The sequence below is a fragment of the Pan troglodytes genome, chromosome 1 (assembly GCF_028858775.2).
Source record: "Pan troglodytes isolate AG18354 chromosome 1, NHGRI_mPanTro3-v2.0_pri, whole genome shotgun sequence".
NCBI classification, from domain to species: domain Eukaryota; kingdom Metazoa; phylum Chordata; class Mammalia; order Primates; family Hominidae; genus Pan; species Pan troglodytes.
The window spans coordinates 69,506,140-69,520,722 of record NC_072398.2 but is presented as its reverse complement, the minus strand read 5'-3'; the positions used below and the strand labels follow the sequence as shown (position 1 = coordinate 69,520,722).

Here is a 14,583-nt window from a genome sequence, read left to right as displayed (position 1 = left end):
TTCATCCTCCCAGAACTATGGTACTACTAGTGGTTATCCAGTTTGAAAAGCATAGTGCTAAGCAGGCTCCTTGGAGACTTTTTTGTCTCCTAAATGGGATACAGCTTTTTACATATTGAATCCCACCTCTCTATAATTATATTCAGGTGACCTTAAGTGGACTTTTAGATAGCCCCAAGCTTTTGGTAACACTTAATGATCTCTGTCTTCCTCTATGGATGACTAATAACTTACACTATATGTAAGTTTTGGCTTGATGTAAAAATGTCAGCTTTCTTTTCTTAATTTTTGCTTCTAAGTTGAAGGCAGTTAGCTCACAGTAGCCTCTGTATGTAGCCACCAGAAAATGAAATAGAAGTTGCTAGTGACAATTTTTCTTTCTTCTTCTATTACTCACAAAAGGTAAAATTTTTACCCAGCCATTTAGAATGAAACAAGGGTCATACTCCACAGGCTTTCCGGTAGCAAAGCCATGCTTTTCACAACCCACTTCAAACATGAAACCACCGAAGCAAATAATGAGCATGGAAAAGACTTCCAAGTTAAATGTAGTGGAGACTTCAAGACTGAATCACACTGAAAAATTAAACCAGGTGAGAGATAAGAATTTGGAGATATAAATATACGATGTTTTTAAATTCAGTGGTGTTAACACTTTGATCTGATGGAAAAGTTGACCTTTTAAAAACTGAAGTCATTCACTTATTTCAAATTTGACTAAGCATTTCCTATGGTTCTGTAGATTAGTGAGAAGTGGAGTGAAAGAAGAGTACAATTTTATCAACTCCACAGTTTCCACTATTTTCTGCAAATGACTCCCAACTCCCAAATCTGTATCTCTAGTTCCAGTTCCTCACCAAAGTTACAGAAGCGTATTTGCAATTTACCTCACGAATATCTTCTGAATGGCTGTCCCTGAGCATAATAATCCTGGTATTTTTCTGTGACTGTAATGCTGAAGGACTTTGAATAAAAACTATTAGAATATAACCAATAAATGCCTGACTAAATCATCATGTTAACAACTTAAGTTAGAGCTCAGAATGAGCACGTGGAAATTAAGTTCAAAACATGAAAATGCCTGATTTCTACTAAAATTAGCTTTAGTAACATAATTTACATGTAGTAAAATTTACTCATTTTAAGTGCACAGTTTGAGTTTTGATTAATATATAATTATACAATCACCATCAAAATAAAAAACAGAACATTTCCATCATCCCCAAAAAATCTCCTTCATGCCACTTTGTAGTTTCTTTCCCCAACTGCAGCCACAGACAACCACTGCTTTCTATGATTTTGGCTTTCCAGGAATTTCATATAAATGGAATCAAACAATATCTAATCTTTTGTGTTTGGCTTCTTTAACTTAGTAGAATACTTCTGAGGTTTATCCGAGATGTATATATCAGTAATTTGTTCCTTTTTCTTGTTTAGTGTTAGTCCATTATACAGATACACGTAAATTTGTTATACCTTCCCCATTAGATGACATTTGGGTTATTTCCTCTTTGGTCCTTTACTTATAAAGCCACTGTCATTATTTGCATACATCTTGTATGGCCATAGTTCATTTCTCTTGTGTAAATACCTGGGGGTTGGATTACTGCATCATATAGTAAGTGTATGTTGATAAGAAATTACCATTGTTTTCCAAAGTGGCTGTATGACTTTCCTTTCCCATTAGATATGTATGAGAGTTGTAGTTGTTACACATCTTTGTTAACATTTGGGATTGTCAGTTTTAAAAATATTAGCCATTTGAGTGGGTGTGTAGTGCTATCTCATGGTTTTAAGTTGGATCATAATAATCTAATGATAATGTTGAGCATCTTTTCACATGCGTGTTTGCCATTTGTATTTCCTTTTTGAAGTGTCTATTCAAATATTTTGCCCATTTTATAAAACTGTGTTGTCATTGTATTGAATTGGAAAAATTTACATATTCTAGATGTAAGTCCTTATCAGAGGCGTGTTTTGTAAATATTTTCTCCTGGCCTATGTTTGCTTCTTCATTTCCTTAATCCTGTCTGTTGTGGAAAAGTCTTTAATTTTGATACAGTCTAATTTATTCATATTTTTCTTTCTTTTCTTTCTTTCTTTTTTTTTTTTTGATAGGGAGTCTCACCTTGTCACCCAGGCTGGAGTGCAATGGTGCGATCTCGGCTCACTGCAACTTCCGTCTCCCGGGCTCAAGTGATTCTCCTGCCTCAGCCTCCTGAGTAGCTGGGATTACAGGCGTCAGCCACCACACCTGGCTAATTTTTGTATTTTTATTAGAGACAGGGTTTCACCATGTTGGTCAGGCTGGTCTTGAACTCCTTACCTCAGGATCCGCCTGCCTCAGCTTCCCAAAGTGCTGCGATTGCAGATGTGAGCCACCACGCCTGGCCCATATTTTTCTTTTATTCTTGCCTATCTAATGGATTTTAATCGAAGTTACAAAGTTTTTCTCCTATGTTTTTCTTTAAGTTTTATGTTTTCAGTTCTTATATTTAGGTATATTATCCATTTCAAGCCAGATTTGCCCAAGGTACCAGGCATGGATCAAAGTTTTCTGCATATAGACAGTTATTCCTTATTAATTTGGCACCTCTATCAAATCTATTGACCTCACACATGTGTAGTTCTATTTTGAGACTCTGTTCAGGTCCATTTATCTACATTTCTGTTTTTGCCAATACTGTACTATCTTTATTCCTGTAGCTTTATAATATCTTAGTCATATATAGTCCTGTGTCAATGACAGGGATATGATCTGAGAAGTGTGTTGTTAGGTGATTTTATCATTGTATGATCATCATAGAATGCAGTTACACAAACCTAGGTGGTATATAGCCTACTACACACCTAGGCTATATGGTATAGCCTATTGCTCATAGGCTACAAACCATTATAGCATGTTATTGGACTGAATGCTGTAGGCAGTTGTAACACAACGGGGTATTTGTGTATCTAAACATAGAAAAGGTACAGAAAAAATACAGTATTATAATCTTGTGGGACCACCATCATACAGGTGGTCTATTGTTGACCATAAGTCATAATGCAGCCCATGACTAGTTAAGTCTTGCAACTTTGTTATTTTTCAAAAGTGCTTTGGATATTCTAGGTTTGCATTTGCAGATACATTTAATTTGATACAAATCAACTTGTCAGTTTCTGCCAGAAATAAATAAGATTGTGATCTTCATTAGAATCACATTGGATCTATAGATACGTCTGGGGGGGAAAATGACATCTTAACAGTATCAAGTCTGCTGATTCAAAAGCATGGTATATCTTCATTTATTTAGGTCTTTACATTCTCTCAGCAATGTTTTATAGTTTTCAATGCATAAAGCTTGCGCATATTTTGTTAAACTTATCCTTTACACCTTTCATATTTTTTAGCTATTATAAATGGTATTTAAAATTTCTAATCATTGCTAATAGAAAATCAATTGGTTTTTTTTTGGGGGGGGGGTATGTTGACCTTGTATCCTGTGACCTTGAGTCATGGTACTTGATAAACTCAGTTCTGTAATTCAAATCATTCTAGCAGCTATTTTGTAGAGTTTGGATTTTCTGCATAGACCGTCATGCCGTCTGAGAGTAAAGACAGTTTTACTTCCTCCTTTTCAATCTATCTGCCTTTCCTCCAACCCTTACCACACAGTGTAGCCTCTCTAGTATTATATAATATTATATAAATGTGAGAGTGGAAAATCTTGACTTGTTCCTAACTATATGGGGAAAATATTCGGTGTTTCGTAATTATGATATTAACTGTAGCTTTTTAGATGCCTTTTATCAGGTTGAGAAAATTCCCTCCTATTCCTAGTTTCTCAGAATTTTTTTCATGAATGTATGTTGAATTTTGTCATGTTCTTTCTCCATACATTGAAATTATTATAGGACTTTTCTTTTTTAAAAATTTCTTTTCTTGGTTTTATATTCAGCCAACCTTATATTTCTGGATGAATCCTGCTTGGTCATCATATAGTATCCTTTTTATATGTTGCTACCTTCAGTTTGCTAATATTTTAAGGGTTTTGCATTTATGTTTATAAGATATATTCTGTAGTTTTCTTGTAATGCTTTTATCTGGTTTTGGAATCATTTTAATACAGGCCTCAGGTGAAAGGAGTTGGGAAGTTTTTTTCCACCTCTTTATTCTGAAAGAGTTTGTGTAGCATTGGTATTTGTTTTTCTTAAATATTTCATAGGATTTATCAGTGAACCAAATTGGGCCTGGAGCTTTCTTTGCAGAAAGGTTTTAAACAACAAATTCAGTTTCTTTAACAGATATAGGGCTATTTTGTATTTTATGCTTTCTTTTTTTTTTTTTAAATGAGCCTTGGTACCTTGTCTTTCGAGGTGCTGTCCATTTCATCTAGGTTGTCAAATTTATTGAAATAAAGTTGTTCATAATGTTCTCCCAGTAACATTTTAAGGTCTTTAGGGTCTGTGATGCTTGCTCTTTATCTGTCTCTGTCTCTCTCACACACATATCAGTCTCACTAAAGATTTATTCACTTATACACAGTCATGCACCACATAATGACACTTGTGTCAACAAGACTGCATGTGCAACAGTAGTTCCACAAAATTATAACAGAACTGGAAAATTCCTGCCACCTGGTGGTGATGTAGCTGTTGTAACAACATAGTGCAATGCAACCCTTATATTTGTGGTGACAGTCATATATATAGCACAATTATGTACAATACATAATAGTTGATAATGACAATGAACAACCATGTTATGGGTTTGTGTTTTTACTGTACTTTGTACCATTATTTTAGAGTGCACTCCTTACTAAAAAAATTAATTGTAAAACAGCTTCAGGCATTTCCTTCAGGAAGTATTCCAGAAGGAAGGCATTGTTATCATAGGTGATGACAGCTCCATGCATATTATTGTCCCTGAACACCTTACCACATGACAAGATAAATTTAGTATAGCCTAAGTGTATGATGTTTATAAAGTCTACAGTAGTGTACAATAATGTCCTAGGCCTACACATTCACCACCCACTCACCCAGAGCAACGTACAACCCTGCAAGCTCCATTTATGGTAAGTACTTTATACAGATGTGCCATTTTATCTTTTATACTGTATTTTTACTGTGCCTCTTCTGTGTTTAGATACACAAATGCTACTGTGTTACAGTTACCTATAGTATTCAGTACAGTAACATGCTGTACAGGTTTGTAGCCTAGGAGCAATAAGCTGTACCATATATCCTAGGTGTGTAGTAAGGTTATACCATCTAGGTCTGTGTTACGTACATTCTATGTTTGTACAACAATGAAATCACCTAATCATTTCTCAGAATGTATCCCCATTGTTAAAAGATGCATGGCTGTATTTTTCAAAGAACAAGTTTTTAGTTTTGATAATTTTTTTTATTTTTCCACTTTTTATTTCATTGATTTCTGTTCTAATTGTTTTGTAACTTCTGTTTACTTTGGGTTAATTTCCTCTTTGCTCTTAAGGTAGAAGTTTGGTCATTGATTTTGCTCCCTTTTTAATGTAAACATTTAAGGTTATAAATTTCTTCTAAGTATTGCTATAGCTACATCTCCCAAACTTTGATATGAAATTCAAATTTGATAGGAAAACTCATTTTCAGGTCAAAATTTACTAATCTCCCTTTTGGTTTTTTCTTTGTATCATGGATTATTTAGAAGTGTGTTGTTTAATATCCAAATATTTGGGGATTTTTTTCAGAGATGTTTCTGTTCGAATTTCATTGTGGTCCAACAACATAGATTTCATTCCTTATTTATTTATTGAGACTCATATGGCTCAGAATATGTTTATCTAGGTAAATGTTTCATAATTCACTTCAAAAGAATATGTATTTTGCTATATTTGAGTATAATATTCTATAAATGTCAATTAAGTCAGTTATGTCATTGATTTCTTTTTAACTGTTTTTTAATGAACTACTGAGGGAGGAGTATTGAAATTTTCAAACATAATTATAGATTTGTCTATTTTACCTTTTAGTTCAGTTGGTTTATGGTTTGGCTATTTTGTTTTTAGGGTTTTTGTTTGTTTGTTTTATTATTTTCCACAGGTGGTTGAGGTACAGGTGGTATTTGGTTACATGAGTAAATTCTTTAGTGGTAATTTGTGATATTTTGGTGCCCCCATCACCCAAGCAGTATACACTGCACCCTATTTGTAGTCTTTTATCCCTCACCCCCTTCCTACCCTTCCCCTCACGTCCCCAAAGTCTTTGTATCATTCTTATGCCTAGGCGTCCTCATAGCTTAGTTCCCACATATCAGTGAAAACATGATGTTTAGTTTTCCATTCCTGAGTTACTTCACTCAGAATAATAGTCTCCAGTCTCATCAAGGTCACAGCAAATGCCACTGATTCATTCCTTTTTTATGGCTGAGTAGTATTCCATTGTATATATATACCATAGTTTCTTTATTCACTTGTTGATTGATGGGCATTTGGGTTGGTTCCATGATTTTGCAATTGCAATTTGTGCTGCTATAAACGTGCATCTGCAAGTATCTTTTTCGTATAATGATTCCTCTGGGTAGATACCCAGTAGTGGGATTGCTGGATCAACTGGTAGTTCTACTTTCAGTTCCTTTTGAGACGGAGTCTTGCTCTGTCGCCCAGGCTGGAGTGCAGTGGCACAATCTTGGCTCACTGCAGCCTCCACCTCCTGGGTTCAAGCACTTCTCCTGTCTCAGCCTCCCGAGTAGCTGGGACTACAGGCACACGCCATCACGCCCAGGTAATTTTTTGTATTTTAGTAGATATGGGGTTTCACCATGTTGTCCAGGCTGGTTGTGAACTCCTGAGCTCAGGCAGTCCACCCACCTCGGCCTCCCAAAGTGCTGGGATTACAGGCATAAGCCACCGCACCTGGCCTACTTTTAGTTCTTTAAGGAATCTCCACAGTGTTTTCCTTAGCGGCTATACTAGTTTACATTCCCACCAGCAGCATAGAAGTGTTCCCTGTTAACCGCATCCATGCCAACATCTGTTTTTTGATTTTTTGATGATGGCCATTCTTGCAGGAGTAAGGTAGTATCTCATTGTGGTTTTGATTTGCATTTCCCTGATCATTAGTGATGTTGAGCATTTCTTCATATGTTTGTTGGCCATTTGTATATCTTCTTTTGAGAATTGTGAATTCATGTCCTTAGCCCACTTCTTGATGGGATTGCTTGTTTTTTTTCTTACTGATGGGTTTTTGGTCATGAAATCCTTGCCTAAGCCAATGTCTAGAAGGGTTTTTCCAATGTTATCTTCTAGAATTTTTATAGTTTCAGGTCTTAGGTTTAAGTCCTTAATCCATCTTGAGTTGATTTTTGTGTAAGGTGAGAGATGAGGATCCAGTTTCATTCTCCTACATGCGGCTAGCCAATTATCCCAGCACCATTTGTTTAAAAGGGTGTCCTTTCCCCACTTTATATTTTTGTTTGTTTTGTCAAAGATCAGTTGGCTGTAAGTATTTGGGTTTATTTCTGGGTTCTCTATTCTGTTCCATTGGTCTATGTGCTTATTTTTATACCAGTAGCATGCTCTTTTGTTGACTATAGCCTTATAGTATAGTTTGAAATAAGGTAGTGTTATGCTTCCAGATTTGTTCTTTTTGCTTAGTCTTGCTTTGGCTATGCGGGCTCTTTTTTGGTTCCATATGAATTTTAGAATTGTTTTTTCTAATTCTGTGAAGAATGATAGTGATATTTTGATGGGGATTCCGTTGAATTTGTAGGTTGCTTTTGGCAGTATGGTCATTTTCACAATATTGATTCTATCCATCCATGAGCATGGGATGTGTTTCCATTTGTTTGTTTCATCTATAATTTCTTTCAGCAGTGTTTTGTAGTTTTCCTTGTAGAGGTCTTTTGCCTCCTCGGTTAGGTATATTCCTAAGTATTTTGTTATTTTTGCAGCTATTGTAAAGGGATTGAGTTCTTGATTTGACGCTCCGCTTGGTCACTTTTGGTGTATAGAAGGGCTGCTGATTTGTGTACATTAATCTTGTATCTGGAAACTTTGCTTAACTCTTTTATCAGCTCTAGGAGCTTTCTGGAGGAGTCTTTAGGGTTTTCAAGGTAAATGATCATATTGTCAGCAAACAATGACAATTTGACTTTCTCTTTACTGATTTGGATGTCCTTTATTTATTTTTCTTGTCTGATTGCTCTGGCTAGGACTTTCAGTACTATGTTGAAGAGGAGTGGTGAGAGTGGGCATCTTTGTCATCTTCCAGCTCTCAGAGGGAATGCTTTCAACTTTACCCATCCAATATTATGTTGGCTGTGGGTTTGTCATAGATGGCTTTTATTACATTGAGGTATGTCCCTTGTGTACCGATTTTGCTGAGAGTTTTAATCATAAAGCAATGCTGGATTTTGTTGAATGCTTTTTCTGCATCTATTGAGTTGATCATGTGATTTTTGTTTTTAATTCTGTTTATGTGGTGTATCACATTTATTGACTTGCATATGTTAAACCATCCCTGCATCCCTGGTATGAAACTCACTTGATCATGGTGGATTATCTTTTTGATATGTTGTTGGATTTGGTTAGCTAGTATTTTTGTTAAGGATTTTAGCATCTATGTTTATCAGGGATATCGATCTGTAGTTTTCTTTTTTTGTTATGTCCTTTCATGATTTTGCTATTAGGGTGATGCTGGTTTTATAGAATGAATTAGGGAGGCTTCCCTCTTTCTCTAGCTTGTGGAATAGTGTCAAAAGGATTGGTACCAATTCTTCTTTGAATGTCTGTTAGAATTCTGCTGTGAATCTGTCTTCTCCTGGACTTTTTTTTGTTGGTAATTTTTAAATTACCATTTCAATTTCACTGTTTATTATTGGCTGTTCAGGGTATCCAATTCTTCCTGACTTAAGCTAGGAAGGTTGTATTTTTCCAGGAATTTATCCATGTCTTCTAGGTTTTCTAGTTTATGTGCATAAAGGTGTTCGTAGTAGCCTTGAATGATCTTTTGTATCTCAGTGGTGTCAGTTATAATATCTCCTGTTTCATTTCTTAATGAGGTTATTTGGATTTTCTCTCTTCTCTTCTTGGTTTATTTTTCTAATGGTCTATTAATTTTATTTATCTTTTCAAAGAACCAGCTTTTTGCTTCATGTATCTTTTGTATTTTTTTGTTGTTGTTAATTTCATTTAGTTCTGCTCTGATCTTGGTTATTTCCTTTCTTCTGCTGGGTTTGGGTTTAGTTTGTTTTTGTTTCTCTAGTTCCTTGAGGTATGACCTTAGAATGTCAGTTTGTGCTCTTTCAGCCTTTTTGATGTAGGCGTTTAGGGCTATGAAGTTTCCTCTTAGCACCACCTTTGCTGTATCCCAGAATTTTTGATAGACCGTGTCATTATTGTCATTGAGTTTGAAGAATTTTTTAATTTCCATCTTGATTTCATTTTTGACCCAATGATCATTCAGGAGCAGGTAATTTTCCATGTATTTGCATGGTTTTTAAGGTTCCTTTTGGAGTTGATTTCCAGTTTTATTCCTCTGTTGTCTGAAAGAGTGCTTGATATAATTTCAATTTTCTTAAATGTATTGAGGCTCGTTTTATGGCCTATTATATGGTCTATCTTGGAGAAAGTTCCATGCCCTGTTAAATAAAATGTGTATTCTGCAGTTGTTGGATGAAATGTTCTGTATATATCGGTTAAGTCCATTTGTTCCTAGGTATAGTTTAAATCCATTGTGTCTTTAACTTTCTGTCTTGATGACCTGTCTACTGCTGTCAGTGGAGTATTGAGGTCCTCCACTATTATTGTGTTGCTGTCTATCTCATTTCTTAGGTCTATTAGTAATTGTTTTATAAATTTGGGAGCTCCAGTGTTAGGTGCATATATGTTTAGGATTGTGATATTTTCCTGTTGGACAAGGCCCTTTACCATTATATAATGTCCCTCTTTGTCTCTTTTAATTGCTGTTGCTTTAAAGTTTGTTTTGTCTGATATAAGAATACTTACCCTTGCTTGCTTTTGGTGTCCATTTGCGTGAAATGCCTTTTCCACCCCTTTACTTTAAGTTATGTGAGTCCTTATGTGTTAGGTGAGTCTCCTGAAGGCAGCAGATAGTTGGTTGTGGAATTCTTATCCATTCTGCAGTTCTGTATCTTTTAAGTGGAGCATTTAGGCCATTTGCATTCGATGTTAGTTTTGAGATGTGAGGTACTATTGCATTAATCCTGCTATTTGTTGCATTCATCTTGCAACAATGAGGTCTCTCAGCCGTGAATACCAGCACCTGTTCAGGAGGAGGTGGGGGGTAGGAGGGTTTGCTCTTGGTGTTGTACATTCTGCAGGTTTTGACAAATGTGTAATGACATGTATCCACTATTGTAGTGTCATACTGAATAGTTGCACTCCCCTAAAAGTCCTCTGTGCTCGCGCCTATTCATCTGTCTCATCTCTTAATCCCATGGTAACCACTGATCTTTTTACTGTCACTATAGTTTTGCTTTTTCCAGAGAGTCATATAGTTGGACTTATACAGCATGTAGCCTTTCAGATTGGGTTCTTTCACTTAGTAATATGCATTTAAGGTTCCTTTATGTCTTTTCATGGCTTTATAATGCATTTCTTTTTGGCACTGAGTAATATTCCATTGTCTGGTACCACAGTTTATCCACTTGTACTGAAGGACGTCTTGCTTGTTTCCTCATAAAGTTGCTATAAACGTGTGTGGGTTTTTTGTGTGGATAGCAGTTTTCAATTCATTTGGGTAAATACTAAGGAGTACAGTTGCTAAACTGTCAGATAAAGATATGTTTGTTTTTATAGGAAACTGCTAAACTGCCTTCCAAAGTGGTGGTACCATTTTGCATTCTCACCAGTAATGAGTGAATGTTTCTGTTGTTCCCCATTGCTGGTCAGCATTTGGTGTTGCTAGTGTTTTAGATTTTGGCCATTCTAATAGCTGTATAGTGATATTTTATTGCTGTTTTAATTTGAAATCCCCTAATGACATGATATTGAACATCTTTTCATATGCTTACTTGCCATCTGGTATATCTTCTTTAGTGAGAGGTCTGTTCAGGTATTTTGCCCATTTTTTAAAAATTGGATTGTTTCTTATTGCTGAGTTTTAAGAGTTCTTTGTTTTGTTTTGTTTTGAATAATAGTCTTTTATCAGATGTGTCTTGCAAATATTTTCTTCTAATCTGTGGCTTATTTCTCAGTCTTTTGACATTGTCTTACAGAGAAGTAGTTTTTAATCTTAAGACCAGGCAATCAATTATTTCTTTCACGTATTGTGCCTTTGGTGTTGTTTCTAGAAATTCATCACCTTATCCAAAGTCAGCTAGTGTTATCTTATGTTATCTTCAAAGAGTTTTATAGTTTTGAATTTCACATTTAGGTCTATGATCCATTTTAAGTTAATGTTTGTGAAGGGTGTAAGGTCTAGATATGTGTGTGGGGGGTCGTTTTTGTGGGTATTTTTGCAAGTGGATGTTCAATTCTAGTACCATTTGTGAAAAGACTGTTTGATTCATTGGTTGCTTTTGCTCCTTTATCAAAGATCAGTTCACTGTATTTATGTGAGTCTATGTCTAGGTTCTCTAGTCTGTTCCACTGGTCTATTTGTTCTTTCACCAGTACCACACTATTTTGGTTACTGTAGCTTTTTCAGTAAGTCTTGAAGTTGGGTAGTGTCAATCCTCTGGCTTTATTCTTCAATATTTTGTTGGCTATTCTGGATCTTTTGCCTCCTATATAAACTTCAGAATCAATTTGTTGATATTCACAAAATTACTTGCTGAGATTTTGTTTGGGATTGAATTGAATCTATAAATCAAGTTGGGAAGAGCTAACATCTGGACAATATTGAGTTTTTCTATCCATGAACATGGAATAGTTATCTGTTTATTTCTTCTTTGATATCTTTCATCAGAGTTTTGTAGTATTCCTCATACAGATCTTGTACATATTTTTTTAGATTTATACTTAAGTATTATATTTGGGGGAGTGCTAATGTAAATAGTATTTTTTAAATTTCAAATTTCACTTATTACTGGAATATAGGAAAATGATTGACTTTTGTACATTAACCTTGCATCCTGCAACCTTGCTATAATTGCTAATTAGTTCCAGGAGTTTTTTAAAAATTCTGTCCTATTTTCTACATAGATGATGTGATCTGTGAATACAGGACAGTTTTATTTCTTCCTTCCCAGTCTGTTTGTTTCATTTCCTTTTCTTGACTTACTGCATTTGCTAGGACTCCAGCAAGATGTTGCAAAGCAGTGGGAGGGAACACTCTTTGCCTTGTACCTGGTTAAGTGTTTTTTTTAGGATTCCACTTTATCTTTTTTATTATCTATATTTTTCTGTTTTATATTTTTAGTGGATGCCTTAGGGTTTTCAACCTATATTTTTAACTTATCACAATTGACCTGCATATAATATTATAACATTTCATATAAAATGTAAGCACCTCGGGACAGTAAATTTACATTTCCCCTCTTCCATCCTTTGTGCTCTTATTGTGATACATTTTAGTTCTCATGTTATGTACCTCTTAATACATTGTTATTTTTGCTTAGAAAATGTTTAAGGTAAATAGAAATATTTATTTTAATACTAAAATATTAAAAACATAAAAGTCAAATTTTAAGAGATTAAAAATGAAAAAAACTTGTTTACTTACACTTATTTCTGATGCTCTCCAATTCTTTCTGTTTAAATTTCTCTCCAGTATAATTTTCTTTCTGCTTGGAAAATTTTAACATATCCTCTAAGATAAATCTGCTAGTGGTGTATATTCTTAGCTTTTATTCATCTGAAAAAGTCTATTTATCATTTTCATTTTGATATATTATTTTTCCAGGTATAGAATTCTATCTGGTTTGATAGTTTTTGCCCCCTTTTAGTGCTTCAGAGATGTTATTCCATTTTTTTGTCTTCGTAGTTTCTGACAATGTCTGTAATAATTCTTATCTTTGTTCTGTACATAATGTGTTTTTTCCCTCTGATGCTTTCAGGATTTTCTCTTTGTTTGGTTTTGCACAGTTTGATTGTAGTATCCCTTGTTGTACTTTTCTTTATTTTTTTCTGCGTGAGATTCATTGAGCTTCTTGTATGTGGGTTTATAATTTTCATGAAATCTAGAAATTTTGTCTTCAAATATTTTTCTCTCCTCTTTTGGAGTACAATCACATCTATTTTAGACTGCTTGTTATTTTCTTGCAGGTCACTGACACTCTTTTTCTTTCATTACAATTCTCTTTTTTCCCCACTGTGTGCTTCATTTTATATAGTTTCAATTGCTGTCTTCAAACTGGTTAATCTTTTCTCCAGAATGTAACCTAATTCCATCCAGATTATTTTTCATTCAGATGTTGCATTTTTAATCTTCAGGTATTCCACGTGGGTCTTTTTAATATCCTCATTTCTTCTATTCATTATGTTAATAATTTCTTTATGGACATAAGCATATGTATAAGGTTTGTAATAACTGTTTTAGAGGGCTTGTCTAGTTTTATTATCTGTGCCATTTCTGTTTTTTTTTTTCCTATTGATTTTTTTCCCTGACATGATCATATTCTACCACTTCACATGGTTGGTAACTTTTGACTGGATGCTAGACCATTGTGAATATTTCATTGTTGGGCTTTACATATAAATTACTTTGACTCAATTTGATCATTTTGAGTTTTTCTTTTAAGCTGTATTAGAGTGGGTATTATAGACTTAATTATGTTCTCCCCATATTTATATATTTAAGCCCCAGCCTCCAATATGATGATATTAGGAGATGGGGTCTTTAGGAAGTAATTAAGGTTAGATTAGGTTATGAAGGTGGGGTCTTATGATGGGATGAATAGCTTATAAGAAGAGACACTAGAGAGTTTGTTCTCTCCATGGGAACACCCTGAGAAAAGGCCATATACGTACACAGCAAGAAGGTGGCCATCAAAGAGAGTGCTCACCAGGAACCAAATTGGGTAGTACAGGTCAAATATCCCTTATCTGAAATGCTTGGTTGAGTATCCCTTATCTGAATATTTGCATGTACATAATGAGATATCTTGGAGATGGGATCCCAGTCTAAATATGAAATTCATGTATGTTTCATATATACCTTATACACATAAGCTGAAGGCAATTTTATACAATATTTTAGATAATTTTGTGCATGAAACAAAGTCTTGACTGTGTTTTGACTGTGACTCATCACATAAAGTCGGGTATGGGATTTTCCACTTGTGGCATCGTATTGGCATTGAAAGATTGGGATTTGGGAGCATTTCAAATTTCAGATTTTTGGATTTGTGATGTTCAACCTATGCCTTAATCTTGGACTTCCCAGCCTCCAGAACTGTAAGAAAAATTCTGTCATTTAAGCCACCCAGTCTATGGTATTTTGTTATGGCAGCCTGAGCAGACCAAGACCTGCAGGTCCAGAACAGCCTTCAATCTAGGGCTAATTTAGCCCCACCACTGAAGCATTACCTTTCTAAGGTTTGACTCAAAGTATTACGAAGTACTCCTACTGTTCCTAGCCCTATGTGAGCTTGGAGTATTGTTCAGCCTGTCGCTTCTTGTTTGTTTCTCCAGCCTCAAAGAACTTCTCTCC

General features: G+C 35.0%; 1 protein-coding gene across 3 annotated transcripts in view; it reads left to right on the top strand.

Moving 5' to 3' along the window:
• Positions 1-14,583, top strand: part of TDRD5 (tudor domain containing 5) — a 91,872-nt gene that overhangs the window by 3,621 nt on the left and 73,668 nt on the right. For all 3 annotated transcript variants that reach the window (XM_003308619.5, XM_514031.7, XM_009439117.4), the window contains exon 4: positions 403-593. In XM_003308619.5, coding sequence (XP_003308667.1) covers positions 403-593 — 191 coding nt within the window. The remainder of the gene's footprint in view (positions 1-402; positions 594-14,583) is intronic.